General features: G+C 51.4%; 1 protein-coding gene across 1 annotated transcript in view; it reads right to left on the reverse strand.

The window, feature by feature from the left end:
* Nucleotides 1–23,531, reverse strand: part of EVPL (envoplakin) — a 44,078-nt gene extending 20,547 nt beyond the window's left edge. Inside the window, exons 1-10 of the mRNA XM_075903624.2 lie at nt 23,338–23,531; nt 19,288–19,415; nt 12,039–12,138; nt 11,017–11,171; nt 9,489–9,612; nt 8,370–8,495; nt 6,590–6,628; nt 5,676–5,837; nt 4,071–4,178; nt 2,043–2,138 (exon numbers count right to left, since the gene is read on the reverse strand). Coding sequence (XP_075759739.2) covers nt 2,043–2,138; nt 4,071–4,178; nt 5,676–5,837; nt 6,590–6,628; nt 8,370–8,495; nt 9,489–9,612; nt 11,017–11,171; nt 12,039–12,138; nt 19,288–19,346 — 969 coding nt within the window. The 5' untranslated portion in view covers nt 19,347–19,415; nt 23,338–23,531. The remainder of the gene's footprint in view (nt 1–2,042; nt 2,139–4,070; nt 4,179–5,675; nt 5,838–6,589; nt 6,629–8,369; nt 8,496–9,488; nt 9,613–11,016; nt 11,172–12,038; nt 12,139–19,287; nt 19,416–23,337) is intronic.
* Nucleotides 23,532–23,821: the final 290 nt, after the last annotated feature.

The raw sequence follows: 23,821 nt of genomic DNA on the forward strand, positions 1-23,821 counted from the left end.
AAGCCTGTTTAAACCAGGCATGAAGGGGGAGGGGAAGGGGCGGTGTAGATAAGCCAGTTTTCAAGACAAAGGAAAAATAAACCAGGTGTGGCCAAATTCAATGCGCTATTCATTTATCAAAGGTTGTGGGAGGACATTGACAGTGTGAAATGGCAGCTGGAAGCTTTGCACCCACTTGAACACACCAGGGTTCAACATGGAACTGGCCCCCAGAGGAGACTGTATCCCAGGGGACCAGACTGAGTCTTGAAACAAAGGCAGACTTGGCGCTATACAAACAGACAGACAGAGATTTTGGATTATCCTTCACCTGCCAAGGACTCCCTGGGAACCCTGGCTAAAAAACCTGTCAGGTATTACCGGAAAAAGAAGACTGGTAAAGAAACTTGCTCGAATAAAGTCTGAATGTTGGTCAGCGAGGTCTTAGCCATTAGAAAGCACATTTTTACCTGTCTGTCTGTCTGTTTGGGTACGTCTAAACTACATGGCTCCTTCGACATGTAGATTTGTTTGGCAAAGGGAAATGAAGCCGCGATTTAAACAATCGCGGCTTCATTTAAATTTAAATGGCTGCCACACTGAGCCGACAAACAGCTGATCAGCTGTTTGTCGGCTCAGCGCGCTAGTCTGGGCGCTCTCGCTCCGACCTGAAAGCCCTTTATCAACCTCCCTGGTATGCCTTGTAGGATGAAGTTTACCGGGGAGGTCAATAAAGGGCTTTCATGTCGGCAGGGGAGCGTCCAGACTAGCGCGCTGAGCCAACAAACAGCTGATCAGTTGTCGGCTCAGCGCGGCAGCCATTTAAATTTAAATGAAGCCGCGATTGTTTAAATTGCGGCTTCATTTCCCTTTGCCGATCAGCCTAATCTACATGGCTCCATCGATGGAGCCATGTAATTTAGACACACCCTTGGTTTGTTTGTAACCTTTTCTAGTTTTGCTCCTTGTACTTGGTATCACTTAAACCTTGGACTTTTGTTTGATAAACTTGTTTTACGTTTACTACCAACCCACTGCATGCTGCGTTGAAAGGGTAGAGTGTATTTACCCCACTGTCATGTGCTAACTCTTTAAAAGGTCAGTGAACTTAATATCTTCTGCTTCAGAGGGGTAGCCGAGTTAGTCTGTAACAGGAAAAAATTAAAAAAAAAACCAACAAATAGTCTGGCAGCACTTTAAAGACCAACAAAACATGCCATCTGCATGATGGCATGTTTTGTTGGTCTTTAAAGTGCTGCCAGACTATTTGTTTTTTAATATCTTCTGTGAGCCTACAGCGATAGTGGCTGTGCACTGTAGAGAAACATCCCTCAGAAGCTTCAGGGCTGGACTTGCCTGACTCCGGGGTACTCTGGGCTGGAGCACCCCTGGAAAAAATAATACTATTTGCTCAGTGTCCACCAGCCACCCACTGATCAGCTACTTTCCCCCACCCCAGCACCTGCCACAGATCAGCTGTTCGGCAGGTGGGAGGCATGGGGGAGAGGGGGAAGATGGAGTCAGGGCAGAGTGGGGAAGGGGCATTGGAGAAGGGGATGGAGCAGAGGCAGGAAGAGTTGGAGCAAGGACGGAGCCTTGTGGGAAGGGGCGGAGCCTCAGGGCAGAACGGGGTTGGAACCCCATGGGGGAAGCTGAAAACCGGTGCCTGTGCCGCTCAGCAAAATTTGAACAGGGAGAGCCTTGAGGAGCTTACTGGCAAGGCAGACAGCCTGGCATGGCAGGGAGCTGACACTATCTGACCTCCAGCAAAGCTCACACTTGCTGAGGCAGAGAGATAACACAATGGTTCTCCCCTCTGAGAATCCCCAGCAGCGCATTCCACTGGGATGTAGAACTTTGACCCAGACTCGGGGGAAGCAAGGGCTCCCCATACTTTCCAGAGCCACGGCATGACTTGGAGTCCTGTGCCAATAGGGGCTGAGCCTGCTTCTACCCGGGGAAGAATGTATCCCCACCAGATGGCAAATTTTGCACCCACTATTGCAAAAACATTCTCTGCGATAAGTCACGGTGCCCTTGTCCGTCCACTGGACCCATTTTACCTTTCTGTAGCTCTCCATGGTCTTCAGCTGGCTCTCCTGGCAGATGCAGAGGTTGAGGAAATTCTGCCACTCATTCCTCAAGGCTTCCTGGTGAGCCTGCAGAGAGACAGGAGCAATTCCCACTTGTGTCCTTCTCTTAACGCTCCCAGCCCCTGTGGCTCCTCTCTGCATCTCTGCGAGTCCCAGAGAGACAGCAGGGAAAGAACGTTCCAATTCACAGCATGATGCTGCAAGAGACAGCCTACAGCCAGCTTACATTTTTAAGCCCCTGTTTCGAAAAGGGCCTTAACTCCGACTCCAGTATTTTGTATGGAGACTTGCGGCCATATTTAATTGTAGGTGCATCACTGTATCTACAGCAAAATGCAGGACAATGTAGCACTTTAAAGACTAACAAGATGGTTTATTAGATGATGAGCTTTAGTGGGCCAGACCCACTTCCTCAGATCAAACAGTGGAAGAAAAACAGAGGCATGTAGTCTAGACACAGCCCTGGTGACCACACCATAGAAAATAAGACCTCATTCATCCTTTCAAGGTGGGCTTTTCACAGACTCTCTCATGCAGGAAAACTCAACCTTTAGACAGCAGCTGATGCAGCTTTTAGAAAGACAGTCTTCCCAAGTTGGCCAGGACTCAGTTCTGTGTTCACAGCCACAGGAAAAACCTGCTCCTTACGAAACTAAACCAGCCCCCAGACCATCCCTTACTGGTGCAACAGGTCTGGTCCCTTCCCTTGCCCTGAAGCTGCTGAGACAGCGTTCCACACTGAAGGCCCGACTATCCCTCATTTAGCCTTTTAAACAGATTGACTTTCCTGCATTAGATCTTTCAGCCTACTGGAAAATGGAGGGCCCAGGGCAGCCAGAATTTGTGGGCCCTAGTTCAGTAGTGGGGGTGGGATTTACACAGCAGGTGGGAGAGGAAGTGGCACCGAAGGGTGCCTTGCGCTGACTTAATGTTCAGTGGGAGTGGCGCACTGGTGTAACTTGCCAAGAGGACAGGCAGTGGGGAAAGTGACAGAGAGAAGGGGCGGATGATGAAGCAGCTTCTTACATCATTTAATTTATACTGACCCATCCTGAATGCTAACAGGGCTAAAATCAGCCTTGGTGTAGGCAGGTGCAGCTCCCTTTGACTTCAACGCAAGTTAAAATATCAAATTCAGGCCCATGTGTAAGCAAGGGTCAACTCCCTCTGTAAACAATGAGCCTGCTTACCCTGGGGGCAAATTTGATCTCCACCTGCTGACAGGCTGGTGTAAGTTACACTCGCTTTGCACACAGGTGAGCCTCCTTCCGCAGTGCTCACGTGAAAGGATCTCAGCAAACAAGAAAGGGCTAGCCTCCCCAGCGCAGTGTGTGCTTCCGAGCAGGCTAGCGAGCCAAGCATGCACCCAGACTCCTTGCTGGGCTTGTGCCAGCTGGATTCAGGCTAGCTCAGGCTTGTTAGCTTTTGCTGCATGGTCAGACCTTTGACTGGGACAGGGAGAATATCTTCTGCAAGAACAGCTCGCCCTTTAGTGAGTCGTGTATCAAAGGGACTCTTGGAAATGCCTAGCTTCATCCCCCAATGTGATGCAGGACTTTGAAGCCAGAGTCTTAGAGGCCAGCTTGGCCTAGCAGGGCGAGGGGAGGAAAACAGGCTCCATTCTGAGTCCACAGTGGCGCCGACAGCTTCCCGTGGGCCCCTGGGCAAGGTGTGTGGGGGGGGTCAACTCTGCGCTCCCAGAAGTGGCAAGCCCTCATGCAGAAGGGGCAGGGTTGGGGCAGCCAGTCCTCAGTGCTACCCGGAGCGTGCCATGTCAGCCCTTAGCACCGCCCAGAGTGTGGCACATTCCCCCCTCCGCCCAGAGCTATATGGAGCGTGCCATGCAGCATTCCAGCACCATTTAAAGGGCTCTGGCCGCCAGCCCTGCCACAGTAGCAGCAGCAGCAGCAGGTGGGATCCCCGGGTCCCTTTGAATCACCGGGCCCTGGGGCAATTGGCCCCATTCGCCCTCCTGTCAGTGGGCCTTTGGTACCCTACCTGTATTGCGTCCACAGCTGGGTGCTTCAGCTCAATCATCCTGTCTCCATCATCCTGGATCTGGTTCACACACTCCTCCTGGTTCAGAAGCTCATTAGCCTTGAAATCCTAAGGGAGAAGTGAGGGGGTTTCAATGCATTGAATAAATGGATGGTAAGATGGATAGAAAGATGGCTGGAAGGTCAGGCCCAGCGGGTAGTGATCAACGGCTTGATGTCAGGATGGCGGTCGGTTTCTAGCAGAGTGCCCTAAGGTTCGGTTCTAGGACTGGTTTTGTTCAATATCTTTATTAATGACCTGGATGAGGGGATGGATTGCACCCTCAGCAAGTTTGCAGATGACACTAAGCAAGCGGCGAGAAGTAGATACGCTTGAAGGCAGAGATTGGGTCCAGAGTGACTGAGACATATTGGAGGATTGGGCCATAAGAAATCTGATGAGGTTCAACAAGGACAAGTGCAGGGTCCTGCACTTGGGACGGAAAAATCCCAAGCATTATTACAGGCTGAGGACCAACCAGCTAAGTAGAGGTTCTGCAGAAAAGGACCAGGGGGTTACAGTGGATGAGAAGCTGGATATGAGTCAACAGTGTGCCCTTGTAGCCAAGAAGGCTAATGGCATATTAGGTTGCATTAAGAGGAGCATTGCCAGCAGATCCAGAGATGTCATTATTCCCCTTTATTCGGCTCTGGTGAGGCCACATCTGGAGTATTATGTCCAGTTCTGGGCCCCCCACTACAAAAAGGATGTGGACGCATTAGAGAGGGTCCAGCAGAGGACAACCAGGAGAGGGTCCAGTGGAGGGCAACCAAAATGATTAGGGGGCTGGAGCATATGACCTATGAGGAGAGGCTGAGGGAATTGGGTCTGTTTAGTCTGCAGAAGCGAAGAGCGAGGGGGGATTTGATAGCAGCCTTCAACTTTCTGAAGGGAGTTTCCAAAGAGGATGTAGAGAGGCTGTTCTCAGTGGTGACAGATGGCAGAATGAGGAGCAATGGTCTCAAGTTGCGGTGGGAGAGGTCCAGGTTGGATATTAGGAAAAACTATTTCACTAGGAGAGTAGTGAAGCACTGGGATGGGTTACCTAGGGAGGTGGTGGAGTCTCCATCCCTAGAGGTGTTTAAGTCTCGGCTTGACAAAGCCCTGGCCGGGTTGATTTAGTTGGGATTGGTCCTTCCTAGAGCAGGGGGCTGGACTTGATGACCTTCTGAGGTCTTTTCCAGCTCTATGATTGGCTCACTCAGGCTGCCTGAGTCAGCGCGGTGGAGAAAAGGTAGCCACAGTGCAAAATAGTTGCTACCTGGCTCAGGTGAAAGCACAGGCACGCAGGGAGAAGAGAACAAGCAATGTGTAATTGCCGGCTGGGAACTGGAGGTAGCCATGCCTGGGCTGGCTGAGACTAAGCCTATGCATGTTTGTCCTAAGCCCATTTTCATTCCCAGGTTCCGTGTGGCATGTTAGTAGCGAATTAGCTGGCTAGCTATCCCAGGAGGGGAGAGGCCACTACAGCGAATCCTCCTCCAACCGGAAATGAGGAGGGTTTTGCTAAACTAGAGACACCCTTCCTCCATCTCTCGGACACAGAGGGGCCTGCAGAGCATGTACCTCATACTCCCGGCGCATCCCTGGCAGGTCAGCCATTTGGTCGCTCCAGTCCTGCTTCAGGATTTTGTTCTGTTGGTCTGTGAGGAAACCCAGCACCTTGGTGCAGCCTTGCAGGTGGTGGTACAGACTGGCCAGGCTCTGCCCTCGCCAGATGGAGGCTTTCTGCCCATTGAGGACAAAGAGAGGAGACGTCAGCACCCGGACTGAGAAAGGGCTACTCACTGGCCTGCATGGTTATTGTCCAGAGGCCTTTTCAAACACCCTCACCGGTTCTTATCTGGTGTCATTTTCATTCCCTCCTCCCTCGTGCTTTTCAAACAGGACAGTGTTGTCAAGCCAGAATCTGAAGCATGTGTGGACACCTCAGGGGAGTCCGAGAAACATTCCCACCGTGGGGGATATTTTCCCTATTTGCCCTTCCTTGGTTCCAACTATGGAGGGCAGTTGCATGGAAGCAGGATCTTGGTTCTTGCAAATTCCTCTATCCCGGCTGCTTATTCCCCATCTGGCAAAATGTGGATCTGGATTTTGAACACCCCAAGGTTTAGAGAGGTTTGGTCTCCCAGAATCCCAAATATACCCATAATGCCCTGCTTGTGGCAATTGAATCCCCTCCAGAGCAATGGATTGTGGGGTCACAAACAGATGACAACAGGCATGACTCTCCTCTCACACACACTGTCTGTGCCTCTGAATCCAATGCTGCTGCTCTGATATGCCCAGAGAGGGGAGAATCAGGCCCTGTGATGTTAAGAAGTGACCCACAAAGTGGCTTGTGCCACCAGGTTCTGCCCATGGGAAACGAACACTGACACCACGGTGACCCACCCGCCATTCGGAGTATCCAGAAAGGCAGCCCAAGCCGACTGCCCTGATGCTGACACAACGCAAATATCCCGGAACAAAACTCTTACCAGCAAATCCTTGTACCGGCTCTTTAAATCTGCTGCATCCTGTGTGTTATCCAGCCACCAAAGGGAGAGGAAAAACAGTGGAGTCAGTACAGGTGCAGGGTTGACACTGGCCCCTGCATTTCCAAGCTGCCCAAGAACCATCCCAGAGCCATGGTGTAGACTGAGCATGCAGCCTGGCTTCCAGCCGGGCCAGCTTTCCTGCTGCCTCTGCCAAACGAAAACCTCCTTCTCGCTTTGCGGGAGAGCTGTTCCAGGCCTTTCTTAGCGGTGTTACCTGCTGTTCAGGACAAATGCAGCAAACCCAGATGCTCCACGGATCATGCTGCTGTCTGGGTCCATCTGCTTCAGTGTTTGGTGACCATCAGCACCTCTATTGTACTTTATAGGCTTAACTGAACCTCATCTCAGCAGGGTGCTGTTAGTCACACTTAACTAATGGGGAAGCTAAGGTGTGGAGTGACTAAGTCATTTGACCAAAGCCACACAGTGAGTCAGTGGCAGAAGACAGGCATTGCTAGGGTCAGAAGACAGGCATTGCTAGCTTCCAGGCCCAAAATCTAAACAATAGAGCACACCCCTCTCTCACAAAACACAATAATGCTGGTTACCTCCACAGTAAGTGTGACATACCATTCTGCACAGTTACTAGGACCCATTGCTCCCATAGGAATCTGGTAAGGCAGCTGCGTTACCACTTGACTAGTGGCGCCTACACATGGCCAGCCAACACTACATGATGGGTAGGGACCTACTAAACTCATGGCCATGAAGAATGAGTCACATACTGTGAAATCTGGTGGTCTCTCCCTCTCCTCCCCCATGAAATCTGGCCTTTTGTGTGCTTTTACTCTAGACTATTCAGATTTCACAGGAGAGACCAGCATTTCTCTAACTGGAGGTCCTGACCCAAAAGGGCATTGCAGGCGGGCGAGGGGAGTCACAAGATTTTAGGAGAAACATGTTATTGCCACTTTACTTCTGGAGTAGGCAGCCAGAGAGCAGCAGCAGTGCAGAAATAAGGGTGGTGATACCATACCAGGCCGTCCTTACTTCAGCACAGCTGCTGGCGGTGGCTCCAGCCAACAGCCACCATTCTCCGGCGGCCCAGCTCTGAAGGTAGAGCTGTCACCAGCAGTAGAAGAGTGGAGGTTCAGCAATCCTCTCTTCAGTAACTTTGTCCCCACCCCAACTCCTTTTGGGTCAGGACCCCTAAAATAACACTGTGAAATTTCAGATTTAAATAGCTGAAATCATGACATTCACTATTGTTCCAATCCTATGACCAAGAACATTGACCAAAGTGGCTGTGAATTTGGTAGGGGCCTAGTCATAGGGCACAGAAGAGACAACAAAGGCCACATGGTTGGCCAGAGAGGGGCCTGAACTTCTGAAAACCAACAAAGCTTTGAAGTATCCCTCCTTCTCATGGCTGTTGGCCCTGAACACTTGACACTTCAAATATTCTGGAGCAATATTTTAGTGAGACCCATTCCAGCTTCCAGACAAGGGTTCTGAACCAGACTGTCCCCAAAGAATCCACCTCAGGTTCTGCACGGGGCTCAGCCGGGCCCTGGGAGAGCAGTCAGTGATCTGTGCATGCAGGACAGGTGTGATCAACAGCCCCGCGGGTGGCAGGGATCTTGGAATGCAAGAAGGAAGCCGACTTAGCTAGAATGGGGATGACAGTGGAGACTGAGTCCCTCGGATCCCCGCCAGGAATGAGCATACGGCTCACGAGGTGGAGACAGGGTAAAAGAGGGAAGGAGGGAGGGTAACTTACCGGGGTGTGGAGGTTCTTGATCTGGAGGCCATAGGCTTCTATCTCTTTCTGGAGGATGTTGTGCTCTGCTATTTGCTTCTCCAGCTCTGGCACGGTGGGGCCATATTGGCCCGCACTGACATGCTCCTGCGTACAAACGAGGTGTGTGGTGAGGGCCCATGTTGTGTTTTTCTCTAGGGGATATAACACACCCCTCCCTAGATTCCTGCTGCCAGAGGCTAGTGCCAAAGGTTCTGCTGGGGACTCTCCACTGCAGCTGGGCACTGGGAATTGGAATCCAGGACCGTTCTCCTCCGGTTAATTGGAAGAGAACATGTGGCCCATTTGTCAGCCTGTTTTGTTACTTTCAGTCCTCTCAGCTAGTATTTGTCCAGATGCATGGAGAGCAAAGAGGGTATTTATGCCGCATTGCCCAACAGAGGGGCAGCCCACAGCAATTAAAACCCCACAGCCGGCCTGTGCCAGCTGCCTCTGGCTCACAGGACTTGGGCTTAGGGACTGTTTAGCTGCAGTGCAGCTGTTCCGGTTCAGGCTGGAGCCTGCGAGGTGGGAAGGTCCCAGCGCTCAGGCTGGAGCCTGAACCCCAGTGTCTATACCACAGTTAAACCCCTTAGTCGAAGTCAATTGGCATGAGCCAGCCACAGGTGCAGTGGAGACATACTTGGAACTGGCTGGTCTGCTATGGACCTGGACTGACATGGCTGTGCTTCACGGTACACAACCAGGGCTTGGGGGTGATGAAAGGGGAGTGGTATCTGCTACTAGGGTACTTTCAATTGAGTCTCTGTGAACTCGAGTACGGGTGCCACATGCCCCCAGAACAAAGTCCCCGATATGCACATGCTTGTGATAGAGGCAGCCTGCTCCCACCAAACACGGGATCAACACTGCAAATCACCAATGAACACACCGAACGGAAAAAATACGCCCCCACCCCTGTTCCCCACCGCCGGAGTGAGCCATATGACAGAGGTGCCAATCGAAAGGGAGAGGTGCCCCATACGGGGTCTAGCATCTCAGACAAGTGACCGGCCTTGTTTCGCCTGCTGATGCAGGAGTGCTGACATCTGCCTTCTCAGAGCATGCCTCTGCCCCGCAGCGCTGGAACCGCTATTTTACCTGCTTCTGGTCGAGGAGTTTGGTCCAGTCCACCTTGGAGCCCCCTTCAGGGACATTAAATTTTTCATAGAGGTCTCGATACTCGGCACATTGTTGTGTCACGCGGTCGTGGAGCTGTTTGATGCTGCATGCAAGAGGGGAGGAGACAGATACGGCTCATCACCAGTTCTCCAGGGGCGAGAACAGACTGCAGGGCAAAATCCTGGCCCCACGGAAGCCAAGGGGAGTTGTGTGGAGCCAGGACTTCACTCAGAGAACCCAGCATGCTCTGCTTTCCCCTTGTGGCACAGGGCACATGCTGAGTTGCTTTCTGGCTAGGGGGTTTCTTTCCTGAGCTAAGCCCAAGGGGGAGCATGGGATGGAGCACAGACATTTGTGCTTGCACAGAGCTCAGTAAGATCCCTTTCAAGCCTCTGTGCAGGTGTCCAGTGCTGCCGCAGGGAAACCGCTTTCCCACTGGGTCTCTTGTACTGCAGGGGAGAGGGTGGTTTAGTGGCCACTGATCTTGGACTCAAGAGACCTGGTTTTTATTCCTGACTCTGACTTTGCAAGGCAACCTTTGGCAAGTCATTTTGCCTTTCCATGCCTCCTCGCTGTAAAATGGGGATAAATGATCCTTTGGCAAAGTGTTTTTGAGATCTATGAATGAATGGCATTAATACTAACATAGCATGGCTAGGCCAAGGCAGTGCTTTTTGAGCTTTGTATTTGGTTTGACATACGTCTGAATAGTGGAAGTTCAGAAATGTTCTCTTTTAGAAGCTATTTATTCTCGTTCACTCATATTTTCACATGTAATTACTGCAGTCGCAGTGGCCCATTTATGAGCACACACAGGATTTGGAAGTCGAAATACCTATGGCCCTGCACACACAGCATAGGTGTGGGTCTCAGGCTGCACTTCTGGGAATGTACTCCGTGATATTTTATGTTTCGTTCCACCAATGTTCAATCAAAACCTGTTGCATCAGAGAAAGGAGGACAAGAACCTTCAGGTACTGTTAGGGTTGCCAGGTGTCCAGTTTTGAACCGGACAGTCCAGTATTTGAGCTTTCTGTTTGGGAAACAAATTGAGAAAATATAAATGTCCGGTATTTTCTAAATAAGATGTAATGTAGATTGTGATGTCATGTTTGTCAAGTGTGTCTGGTATTTTTGTTGAAACCATCCGGCAACCCTAGGTACTGCATTGGGGCAGCGGCAATGCCTCGTGCTTAGACAGAACTTTCTGTGTTCGAAGGCCTTTGGGAACAGTTACTCTTCAGTTCTTGCCATACCCCTCTGCCGGGGGGATTATCCCCAGTTTATCAATGGGGAAACTGAGGCAGAGAAGGTAAGTGACCAAAGCTGCAGAGTTACAGAAGTGCTTTGGGGCGGGGTTCTGAGTTTGTACAGTTCCTTGGTCAAATGACTAGAGTCCCCAGGTGCTACATATAATAAACCTTAATAATTATCAGAGGTAGGACTGGACCCTGACTCCTTTGCACGGCCGACTAAGAGTGGCGTGAGTCGCTCATTCCCCACTTACTCCTTTTCTATTTCAGTGGCTTGGGGATGGTTCAGCCTCTTTGCTTTGTCCACATCCAGGAAGAGATCCTTCAGCAGGGTCTCCGCTTCCTTCAGGTTTTTCGCATTCTCCTGCTGGAACTCGAATGCCTTGTTCTGCTGGTGGTTACTGATGTCCTGTCGGCCAAAGAAAACAGCCACAAAGCCCCCACAGGGTTAGTTTGCAAGCGAGGGGTCTAGGTCAGAGCATTGCTGTAGGTAGGGTGTGAGCTTTCCCAACCCCAGGTTCTCACAGGCTCACCTAAAACAAAAGGAAAAACTACGTAGCACTTTAAAGACTAACAAGATGGTTTAATAGGTGAGGAGCTTTTGCGGCTCACCTAGTGAGTCGACGCTCGCAGCTAGGTTGATCTTATCATAGGTGATCCTGGCTCAAGTCACCCAGGAAGCCAGTGGACGCTATAGTCGGTGCACAATGCAAGTGCCTGCACCTGCACAAGTGTCACTGGTGCTGCATTTCCTGGCATCTCCCTGCTCCCTGCATGCACAGGCATGGGAAGTAGGGGTGCAGGGGTGCTGCAACTCCACGTTTTGCACCAGGCATCTGGGCCCTGCACCCCTGCTGCCTGGGGTCCTCCCAGCCACCAGGCCCACTGCTGCCCAGGGGCTTTGCTGTCAGTCCTGGGTCCCATTTGGCCACTGGCCTGGCTCCAGGGGCTCTGCTGTCAACCCCAGGGTCCTGGCCACCGGCCTGGCTGCTGCCTGGGAGCTCTGCCGCTGGCCCAGGGTCCCACTCAGCCACCGGCCTTGTACCCAGGGACTCCACTGCTCATCCCAGTGTCCTGGCTGCCAGTCTCACATGTGGAGTTCCAGCGGCTCCAGCTAAGAGATAGCGAGGGGCATGGATGGGCTAAGGGAGGGGTACAGCTAGTACCCCCACTTCAAAAACTCTTCAGCGCCACTGTCTCTACGTGGCCCAACGTGGATGTTCTTACACCTTCCCCTCATGCCCACATTCACCCCTCCTCTTGGTCCGGTGGTTACCTTCTTGAGCTTGGACTGCGTCTCCAGGATGTCCCTTTCTACCTGGTCGGCATTCGTCTGCATGCGGGAGATGAGCATGGCCAGGTCATTGGTCGAGGACCTGAGGGGATGGGGAAACAAACCAGTGGATGACAGCAAACCGCCCTCCTGAGGAGGGTCTCACTCACTACCCAGAGCCCCTCCAAAGAGCCGCCCGGCTGTGGGTTTCTCAGGACTGTGACCACCGCGTCCTTTCAGGCTCCAGGGGACTCAGGTCTAGGAGGTGGCAAAGGAGAGTGGTCCGTGCAGTCCCAGGGTTAGTTCAACACTGCGCAGGAACCATTTTCCAACTGGCTGTCTCTGCCAAGTGCTCTTTGCACACAACGCGCTGCGGGTGCATTTGACAGCAGCTCTTGGTGTGCTGAGATTCAAACTCTTGCGTCAGAGCATTAGCCAGGCCAGAATATCGATCTCTGGATCAAGCAAGGCCCCGGCCTTTTCCCTGGATCCTTGCGAGGCAAGTTGCAATCACCAACTGCACTACTGCCGCTTTCTGGATCCTTGGGTGTCATTCACCACTACATCACTCCAGCTGATGGAACCCAGCTGTTTCCAGTGCAATTCCATTGGTGCATACCTGGAGTCAGGCAGTGGGGAACCCAGTCCCGTGTCTACAGTCAGACCTCTCTACTGGGCTTCCTTCAGACTGAGGCTCACAATAGCAGACTCCACTGCCATCAGATTTCCATGCACAGTCCCTATGCTGGGCATGCACTCGGGTACTGCAGCTCTAGCATTATACACGGTGCTTGCATGGTACTGTGTGGTCCTGAGCTGGCTCCGCTGCCCTTGGCAAGCCAATCAGTGCCTGCCCCTCACAGCTACGGAATGTTTTGCTGCTTCGCCTAGTTTGTGCCCGAGGCGAACAGCTTACAAAAACAGACCCGAGTCACGTCTCAGGCGTACGAACAGCGTGGCGCTCGGAGACGCACGTGCCTCTGGGTGTGCTTCTGCAGTTGTGCACACAGGGCCATCAGCAGTGATGTAAATGGTGTTGGAAAGCAGCACGCTGGCACAATACCCACCAGGGTCTGGCACTCAGGAGGCGCTGAAAATGAATGGAACGGTCACTCTGAAATGGAAGGGCTGGTGTAGCTGGAGAAACAACTGAGAGGACTGCACAAGTCAGATTAGGGGGCTACTGCTTAAGGGCAGGAGAGGATGCAACCTGCCTAAACCCTTGGCCGGAGGTGGGGAGACACACAAATGAGTAGCACAGGGAAAGTAACTTACACTTGTAGAAGTTAACATTTTTTGGCTAGTGATATCTGTTTGCTGACTAAGGCTACGTCTACACTGCGGAGCCCGAAATAGCTATTCTGCATCTTTTGAGCAAGTCTGTTATTTTGAAATATAACGGGCTCAGTATTCCGACGTCCCTGTAAACCTCGTTCCACAAGGACTAAGGGACATAGCGAAATAGCGCTCCATTTCACAATGTGGCACTGTGTAGACAGCACCAATTTTCGAAATAAGCTCTTTTGAAATTACCTCAAAATGAACTATGCAATTTGCATAGCTCAAATTGTGTAGCTTACTTGGAGCTACGAGTGCAGTGTAGACACACCCTAACTTACACCCAACATGCCTGACCAATGAATCAGGACTAAGAATTTCCATGTGCCCCAAAGGTGATACGAAAACATAATAGAAACATACTTCCTGCTGCCTAGCTTCACTCAGATTTGTGTCAATGCGTGCATAACGCGTGCCTACACCCCAATGCACAGAGATGGGTTGCACACACACTAACATGCATTAGACACCCGCACACACGGGAGACAGATTTGCACTCACACCCCCAGTCGGGGACACACACATTCACATGCTCAGACACGCCTGCCCTCTCTGCAACTATAAATCAAGGAAGACAGGATCAGAAGAAAGCTGCCTGGGAGGGGCCCCACCCTTTCGTTAAAATGCACCACAGAGCTACAGCTGTGCCGAGATGGAGATGCTGCTCCGTTCGCACCAGCTTTCCCATTTCTCATTCTGTTTGCTGTCTCCCTCCTTTCTCTCTCTCTCTCTCTCTCTCTCTGTCTCGTGGCGCGCTGCCTGTGGTTTCACCAGTCACAGGGTTGAATGATTTTTGGTGGTGCTCAGCAGCAGTGTAGCCAGAAGGGCCCACTTGGGTGGGCCCTGATTTTGGGTGGGTGGGCGACGGTGGGGGCAGTAGCGCCCCCACACCTGGGTGCCACAGCGCCAGCGGAGCAGGGTCAGCCCTTGTGCCCCAGCCCCGCTCTCCGACTGGAGCACTGAGCACTAGGTTAGCCCTGGCCCTGCTCTCCAGCTAGACCACCTGGTGGCAGGGCACTGTTGGAGTGGGGTCAGCCCCGGTCTTGTTCCCCAGCCCAAGTGCTGGGTGGCAGGGCACCAGTGCGCCAGGCATAGCAGGGTCAGCTCTCTTGCTGGGTGGGCCTGGATGAAAAGTGGATGAGCCTTAGCCCACCCATAGCTATGCCACTGGTGCCCAGAACAGGTGCAAGTCCAACCTCCCTCCCCGCACCCACCTGCCCTAGGCTCTGAGCTGGCTCTATGTGGGATTGCGAGGCGTAGGGTGTGCAAAGCTCCTGGAAGCTTTAAGTGGGGTCATCCTCTGCGTAGCTCAGTCCCGCTTCCCACACAAGAAGGGCACTTTGCTGATGCTGATTCTCACAGCCACGTGATTGACACACACAGACAAGGTGCACAGCGTGTGCGCGGTAGCAAGACTTGTGCAATAAATTGTGGGAGGTGCAGCCATGGCCTGTCCTCTAAATGATTGCTGTGCATCTGGCTAGACAGTAGAGTCTTGGGGGGTTTAGAAGAGCAACCAGCCAGGAGCCTGTTGCTGTTCCCTGATGAGGCAGTGCAGGTACCAGGCTGGTTTTTCATTTTTCTGTCCATTGCATAAGAGCCTCACTCTTCCTTGACACCTCTAGCAGCTCCCCGTCTCTGGAATGAGGAGGGACTCCGAGAGCAAACACTGGAGTCCCACCCAGAATTCTTGCCCTGGCTCTCTGCTTAGGGAGGGGACCATTAGTCACTGCCTTGCTGCATGTCCAGACAGCTCAGTGAATGAATTCACTTGTTCCTAGTTCCACTTTTGCATTTCTGAGCCAGCTGATATGGGCAGGGAAAGTCAAACACTGTTCTTCGGAATTACAGACCTCACGAGGAGTCTGTACTAAGCACCCACAGCGGAACAGCCTTTGGGAATGTCTGGATTTGGATCCAGAATTTGCACTGGCGTCTGTCTCCAGTGGGCCAAGCCTGCACCACATCCCTGAATGCCCCCCCCCCCCCCCCCGCTGTCCCAAACTAGGGAGAAGTGCCCATTGGGATCTGACATTCACAGCTTCTAATGAAAAATCATTTATTCGTGGACTGTGAGGGCTGCATTCCCTTCCAAACTGGCTTCAGAGCTGGCTGAATCACAGGGACCTTTAATTCTCCAGCTCGTGGAGTATTATCTCCTGGTGCGTGTTCAGGAAAACAGGAGAAATCCAAAAGCCATTCTTGCTTGGGAGGGAGGGAGAAGCCCAAGCCAGAATAATGGAAATTAGAGACCCTGCCATTCATATACTCCAACTCCTCCTGCCGCCAAATATAGCATAACTCTTCCCTATAGAGGGGGCTTTGTACAATCTTCAGTGTAATATCCCCAAGCCAAGGGACCAGGAAAGTTCACACTTCAAGAGTTGACATTTGAGGCCAGGAATCAGGTGGTAGATGGGAGGTTACCATTCTGAGCCCCTGGGAAGAGGTGCTGTGTCCCATGAGAGATGCCGTCTCAATCAGGAATGCAGGGCTAGGAGGCTCCAGGAGAAGAGAGGATCAGAGAGGACCGGGGAAGGACTTTCCACCCAGCCAGCGGAAAAAGCCTGGCTGGAGCCCCTGCCATAAGGAGCAATGGCAGACGCCCCAAGGAGAAGACAGAGACTGGAGGTGGCAGCAGGACCGGGCTTTGGGAAGGAACGACCAAGCCCAGCATGGGGCCGTGTGAACTATGGGCTTGGGGAAAAGCGAGTGTTGTGCTGGGTTGCATGGGATGGTTATTTTTACAGAACAGAACCCTGGGGAGGGATAAAGGAGATGGGCCCTGCTGGGGACCCCAAGGGAGGGACATTGAAACAGCAGCTAGGCCTGATGCCTGGTGGATGAGCCCCTGCTATGCAGCCTTCCCTTGGGAGACCGTTCTGACTGTTGCAGCTTACTGAAGGCCATGCCAGTTCCCCTGCATCCGTCCTGGTCACTTTTTTGCTGCTATCCACTCCTGAGGGCCTGATTCACTGCATCATGCAGCCTTTCCCCAGAGTCCGTCTTTCCAGCCCCATGACCGATCTGCTTGACCTCTCCTGCCTGCTACGGATGAAGCCAGGAGAAGGTACCTCACAGGGGCAGTTTTGCTTCCTCCCCCATCTCCTGTATAGAGCCTATAATGTACAGTGCAGCTGATCCAGGGGAAGGGCAGCCTGGAAGAAAGGCTCCTCATGTTGAAGAGCTAAGGCCTCGACTGTTTGGCTCTGGAGAGAGACGACTTGGACTGACGAATGGAGCAGGATAATAGGAGCCAGGAACCTGGTCTTGGACAAGTCCTTGAATCTCACGGGGTTGGATTCTAACCTAATTTACTCAGATGCAGCCACATTAACTGCAATAGGGCAGCACCGGTGCTGGCAGAATTCGACAGCAGTCTCTTTCCCCATCAGTAAGAGAAGTTGGCCGCGGTCTATTCCCCCTCACAGGGAATGGCAAGGACTAATTAGTGCTTGGAAGGGATCAAGCGCCCTTTTCATTATTTTTTGGTTTAATCCCTAGGATATCTCGCTTCTACTAAGAGGTCAATTGGCCGTCTTTTTCTTTCTAGCACAAACATGACCCTTTTCCAGTCTTACTTTAATCTGCCCTGCTGCATTTCAGTAGGGCTACCAGCCCCCTATCTATCCCCCTTCCCCAACTTCCCCTGTTCTTTCCCCTTGACAGGTTTCAGCAAGGTAGCCATCTTAGTCTGTTTCAGCCAAAACAACAAGGAGTCTGGTGGCACCTCAGATACATGCACAGGTTGGTTTTTTTAAATGGCATAAGCTTTTGTGAAGTGCCACTCGCTTCAGGTATCCTAGATCCTGTCTTGGTACGGAACTATTCCTCTTCAAATGGGGGTAATGCAGACAGTCAGGAGGAACAGGACACCCAGGAAATCAATTTGTTAATATCCAGCTGTGCCCAGCCGCTCCAGGACACATTGGTAGACACACCTGAAAAATCTTCCAATTCCTCACACCCAAGGCAGCCAGCTCTACCAATTCTGCCGCCTCCTGTCTATGAATGGGATTGATCACATATGCAGCATCAGTTCCCACCCCTCCAACTTGTCCTCCCTTGGATACTCTGACACAGGGTTGGGAACATCTTCTGGCAAGGAGTTCCACAGGTTGACTGTGCGTTATGTGAAGTAGTACTTCCTTTATTAGTTTTAAATCTGCTGCCTATTCATTTCATTTGGTGACCCCTAGTTCTTGTGTTAATGGGAATAAATAAATCTTCTTTAGGGTACAACCAAGTTTAAAAGCTGCTTTTAAACATGGAGTTATGGGTATGTAGATGGGATAATCCACTAATTCTGGCTGTTGGACTCTCCAGCCCCCAATCTGCACATCAGATTTCCTGGGCAAGCCCCTTCTCGGGCAAACGGTGGCTGAGCTGAGATGTGCAGCCCTGCATTACTTCTGCTTTTGTAAATCTACAAATCGTCCCATGGTGTGCTTCCTCCCATTTTGCAAGGCAGGAAGCATTTAAAACAACCCCCATAGGCCGGACTGTGGTTCTGAAAACATGACAGGGGAAGAGGGTGGAAAACAACCCTGAGGTGGGGTCTGCAGGATGAGCAGGGGAAAGGGCTGCCTTTACAAGATCTCCCTCTCAAAGATGCCCTGGGAAGCCCTTCCCGTTTGGGAGCCCTCTGGCTTCCCGCTAAAATTACCCCAAAAGGGATGTCTCTTCCTCTCTGTGCCTCAGCCCTCACACTGACAGATGAATGCCACACCACTCCGCAGGGTGAAACTGAGCCTGCTACAGTTCCCCCAGGGCCTCACCCGTGTGCAGACTGAAAAGAAGTAACAGGGTGGTGGAATTCGTATGGGCTTACGCTGGAGGGGAATGGCCTGTAGCCAGGATGAATTCTACCCACAAAGTACAGCCCGTCCTGTCCCCCTCCTTTTCCATGCAGCCAAGAGCAGGGATGCTCTGAGCTTGGTACGAGATGCACCCTCTGGTTTGGATTCTTCCAAAGGTTTTCACATTCTCTTCAAGGGCCACCTCAGCTCATACGGCAGCATCACCTCAGCACCCACCGCCAACCTATTTGGACGCACAGTTTGGAGACTGGAAATGCCACAGCGCCATGGGCGGCAGGTCTGATGGGCAGGGGATGGCCTGGCCTTCCCAAACTGCCAGCCCCGCCCTGCCCCACTCTCTCTTCACCCCCAGCTTCAGTGAGGCTCCTGGGCTGCCCCTGGGCTTCAGCCATGCTGAGGCTGGGGATGCTGGGGCAGTGCCCCCTATCTATGCCCCAGGGTAGGATTTTGGGGATGCCAACCTTCCTCATGCTCCAGGGGTGGGCAAGGTGGGGCCGCACACTGCCCTCCTCCCCATGTTCTGGGGCTGGGGAAGCTTACGCAGAAGACTGAAGGCTTGCCCTATGTGGGGGCAGCTTGGCTCACATTGGGGGGGTGAGGACTTGGGTGGAAGGGGCTGAACTAGAGACTTGCCTCCCCCAGCGCTGAGTTCACCCACTGAGCTATGAACATTCCAGCAAAGCTGCGTTTGTCTGTCTGAGAACATCTCCTTGAAATACCCATGTCTAGATGCTGCCTCTTTCACGACAGCCTCCTGTCTGCTCATCTGAATTCATGTCACGCAGGCTTGATCCCTGCAATATCTTACTCAGATAGTGCCTTGCAAACTAGAGGGTGTTCCTACAGGAACCATGCAGCTACCTCTGGGCTGGAGCGCCAGGGAGACTGACAGTGCACAGCCCCTGGAGAAAGGGGACATATTGGCTAAGTTTCCAACCCTTTGGCAGTGGATTCCCAAAGAGAACTTTGGCTGCTCAGTGCTCAGCAGAAAGATCTTTTCATTTACTCAGAGGTGACCTCTGCCCTGGATACCTCTTCTCCCATAAGTCCTGTAACCCCATAAGAGTTCGGCAAAATCAAGGAATGACACTTACTTGGTTTGCTTGATTTGATACGTTTTGCTGGGGGAGCCTTTGCCCACTCCCTTGAACATCTTGGCAGGAATTTAGTTCCCCTCTTGGCGTCCGCAAAGCTTTTCAGGGGACCGCTTCTCTGCTCCTGTCTGCGGAGATGGAATGACAGGCTCCAGCTGGGAAGGTCTGGGGCAGCTTAAAAGAGCAGTTTCTGGGTGGCTCCTCCCCAAGCTACCGGATGATCCAGAAGCAGAGATGGAGCTTTGCTTTAAAAATGACTCGAAAAACCAGTTTGTGCTGGAAAGAGCAGAGCGGGCGACTCCGCCCTGCTTGTCAGAGGAATGTTCTTATGAATTCACTGTCTGGCACAGGTTTCTCTCTGGGAGAGGGGTTCGGTATTAGCTTTGAAGCCTCAAAACAGAATGAATCCAGCAACTCCAGCGCAATGAATTGACTTTCAGTTCTAAGCCTGTCACTACCTTCCCTAACAATTAGTAACAGAAAAACTTAAAAAACAACAAAGAGTCAGGGACGACTTATCCATTAGGCACAGTAGGCACAGTGCCTAGGGCCCACGATACATTTTCGTGGGCCCCTAAAAGTTTTAATTTCTTTCAAAATCAGAAGAAAAAAAATGAACTTTTAGGGTCGAAGAAAATGTTTCAATTTTTTTCTCACATCAGAAAAAAATGAAACTTTTAGGGTCCACAAAAATCTATTAAATTTTGCCTAAAACAGAAAAAAAAATGTTGAAGTATTTAAAGTTATATCAAAAATAATATTTAATATTTTTTTTTATGGAGGAAGAGGCCCATGAAGGCAAAAGTGCCTAGGGCCCATGAAAGTCATAATGCAGCCCTGCAAATAGTCTAGTCCAGAGGTCACCAACCAGTAGATCGGGATCTACCAATAGATCTTGGAGCCTCTGACAGATCCTGACTGGTTTGGACAGGAAGCTATCAAGCGCTGGCACTTCAGTTGCCCCTTCACCTACTGTCATGCTGCTCCTGCCCTCTGCCTTGGAGTTGCCTCTTGGGAGCCTACTTCTTGCTGTGCAGGGTGTGGGAGGAAGAAGTGGGGGTGCTGATGTCCGGGTGTCCTTCCTCCCCCCATTTCTGTACCATCTCCACACAGAGAAGGGGACGGAGGGAGCTTGGCAACGCAAATCCATCACTCACACAGTGTGTGTGTCTGTCACTCTCAGTGTGTGTGTCTGTCACTCTCACAAACACACACTGTCCTTCCCTCTCATCTGCTGAGCCAACACGTATGTGGGGGGTTGTTGTTACTACTTTTACTGCTTGCAAAGTGGATTATTTTTGGTTTTTGACTGGTCGGTGCATTTCATAACTTTCATTTCTCTCTTAGGCTTATATTTAATTCTTTGAGTAGTGAGTTCTAAAATGTCACGTCTGGAATAATTATCCCTCTGGTAATTGTGCTCCTGGGGGTGGCTGGCATGTCCCTGAGAAGGTCAGAGTAGTGGGTCTCCACCTGCTGTCCTTGCCTGCAGACACCACTCCTGCAGCTCCCATTGATTAGTAATGGAGAACTTTAGCCAGAAGCAGCTGTGGGGTTGGTGCCTGTAGATGAGGGGCAGCACACATGAAGCCACTGATATGCATGCCAGGGGTGGTGCAGGGCCAGGGCAGGAGTAATCCTGCCTTAGCTTTGGTGCTCCATTCCTGGGGCAGCTGGGTCCAGCCACTCTGAAGATGGGGGTAAGACTCAACCCCACAACCCTGTGCTCCCCAGCTGAATGCCCTAGCCCCCTAGGCCACCCCACCAACCTACCTTCAGAGGATCCCTTACCCTGCTTTCCTAATGCAGGCACCAACTCCATCCCTGGGGCAGCTTGTGTTGGCTGTCCGGCCACTCCCAGAGTGGGTGGGGAAGGGAGGGAGGATTTGAGTTCCCAACCCTGCACTCCCCAGGCAAATGCCCTAGGCCACTCCAGAACCCACCCCACCTCCCTACCTTCAGGGCGTCCCCTCCCACATTCTGAACCCTTTGGCCTAAGACCAGAGCCTGCACCCCAACTCCCTACCCCAGCTTGGTGAAAGTGAATGAGATGGGGGAGGAAGGGGGATGGAGAGAGCAGGTTGAAGCCTTGGAGAAGGGGTGGAGCCGGGGCAGGGCCTCAGAGAAGGTGGGGAAGGAAGCCAGGCAAGGGTATTTGGGTTTGAGGTAGATCTTACATTGCACTTACATGGAAAAAGTGATCTTGTGGTTAAAAAGGTTGGAGACCATTGCAAAGACTAACAAACTATGTAGAGGGTATCATGAGCTTTCGCGGCCACAGCCTACTTCTTCAGATGACTGGAGTGTTGGAAGTCCAGATCCAAGAATAAAACTCCCTTCCTTATTTATTCTTGGATCTGGACGTCCAACACTCCCGTCATCTGAAGAAGTGGGCTGTGCCCATGAAAGCTCATGATACCATCTATTTTTTTATATTCTTTAAGATTCTACTAGACTATTTGTGGTTTTTTAAGTTGTTCCTGTTACAGACTAACTCAGCTACCCCCCTGAAGAATTAGTAACATGTATTGGAAGGAGGCCAGGGAAAGCAGCTGCCCAGCGAGGTAGCAAATCCATGGTACCTTTGGACCTCTGGCTCCTGCAGCTCAAACATAAGGCAAAGGAGGCTGCAGTTCTGTTCCCAGGTCCACCCCGATGCCTGAGATGAACCCAGACAAGCAAGCCAGCCTCTCCACACATCCCTTTGTACCAGGAGCCCCAGCTTTCTCTTGTGGGTACAGCAGCCATCCTACCTACCCAAGGAAAGGCCAGAGAGACCAAGCCTCTCTTAAAGGGCCACACTACAAAATCATATGCTTCTATCCCAGCATCTGAACCTTTTCTTCACGGCTAGCAAACATACTCTTCGCTGACCAGCTACTTCTGAACCAGGATCTTAGGGCATAAGGCACCAGGTAAATAGCAGCTCTTAACACCACAACAGGTGAGAACCCCAACTCCCAGGCACGTTGAGAAGCTGGACTCAGTGTTTTGGAAGCAAGAAGTAAAACAGAAGGGTGGGGATTTATTCTAGTGCACGGCTCAGTGTCACATTGAAGGGCCATGTTTAAATACAGTTTAAAACATGGCTCCCATTGAGCCCACTAACAACAACATGGATGGGGCAGCTGGTTAAAACTGTTCAAAAAGGTTATTTTTTAATTCATATTCCCTGCTAAGTCAAAGGAGGTTAACATCTGGCTTAGATGCGATAGGATGCAATTCTCGCTTCCCTGAAATCAATGAGAATTTTGCCATTCAATGGGGCCAGTATTTCAGCTCCAGTTCTTAGAGCTGAAAGACCAGTGTAAACTGGCTTTGGTAGCAGAACCTTTCCCTAAGCCACACAGTGTGCTGCGGAGGTTCTGTACTCCCCAGAGGACTCTGCATAATGGCACAGAAGTCCCCAGCTTCCCATAATTTGTATTACAATAGCACTGAGGGGGCCCAATGCAGATAAAAATCCAATCTGGAGACAGTGATGACTGCTGGGTGGAACCTTGGACTTGTGCTCGGGTCACCCCTGCCACTCACCGGCGGGGTGACCTCCGACAAATCACGTCACCTCTCTGTGCCTCAGTTTCCTCATCTGTAAGATGGGGCTAATGAGACTGACCCCCTTTGTCAAGTGCTCTGAGATCGATGGATGATAAGATAGCATTGTGTGTGCAAACACCTAAGAAGAGCCACTCCCTGATCTGACAGTCTAAATCATGTGTCATTTAAAAATGGAAGGAAAGCTGAACATTTTAAAGCCATGTAGGATTTGATTCTCTCACCCTGGACCTTGTGCAATCAATTGCACCTGTGCAAAGAGGGTGCAAACCCTGACCAGTCCCCTGTACACACGACGAGGCTCTTGATACTGAAGGGGTAAAACTAGGAGGAATGAGGGAAACTACATGCTCCCAGAAATACTTTTTGAAAGTTGTACAGGCACGTGTGGGGGAGGGGGAAGGGGAAAAATACAAAAAAGTAGCCAAGAAGCTGGACATACCTTCCAGGGCAGCTCCCTCCCAGAATACTTTCAGCTCTAATTAAATCACTTACTTGTTATTTGCAAGTGCGGAATTAGAAATCCCTGATCTTCTGGGTTTTCGAGGACTAACGTGTTCCGTCTCTCCACAACACACAACACAACACTCCTGCGGTTTTTCCCCCTAGCTGGATCCAATCTTGGATTGAGTCCTGTTTTAAAGAAAGACCACGGATGAGAGAATAGCCTCAGAAACCTTTCTGCACCAGCAGCAGACAGGACCCACCACACGCATGGCTGGCAGGTGGGGAGAAAGAGAAACACAAAGCTAATCTCCAAATCGCTGCAAAGAATTACAAGCATCTCAGCCCAGCACACTCTGCCAACCAGGTTTGGGTGTTGCACTGACTGGAGAGAACAAGCCATACTCTTGTGATTTGTGTGTGCAGTTATTGGAGTCATTTTCAGTGGCAACAATGTGCTTAATGGTTAGTCAGAGATTGGAGCTACTTTTGAGCCAGGCGGCTTCTGCTAAGATATTGACATAACTTATTGTTT

This window comes from Pelodiscus sinensis, chromosome 20, assembly GCF_052426305.1.
Source record: "Pelodiscus sinensis isolate ZL-2025 chromosome 20, ASM5242630v1, whole genome shotgun sequence".
Taxonomy (NCBI): domain Eukaryota; kingdom Metazoa; phylum Chordata; order Testudines; family Trionychidae; genus Pelodiscus; species Pelodiscus sinensis.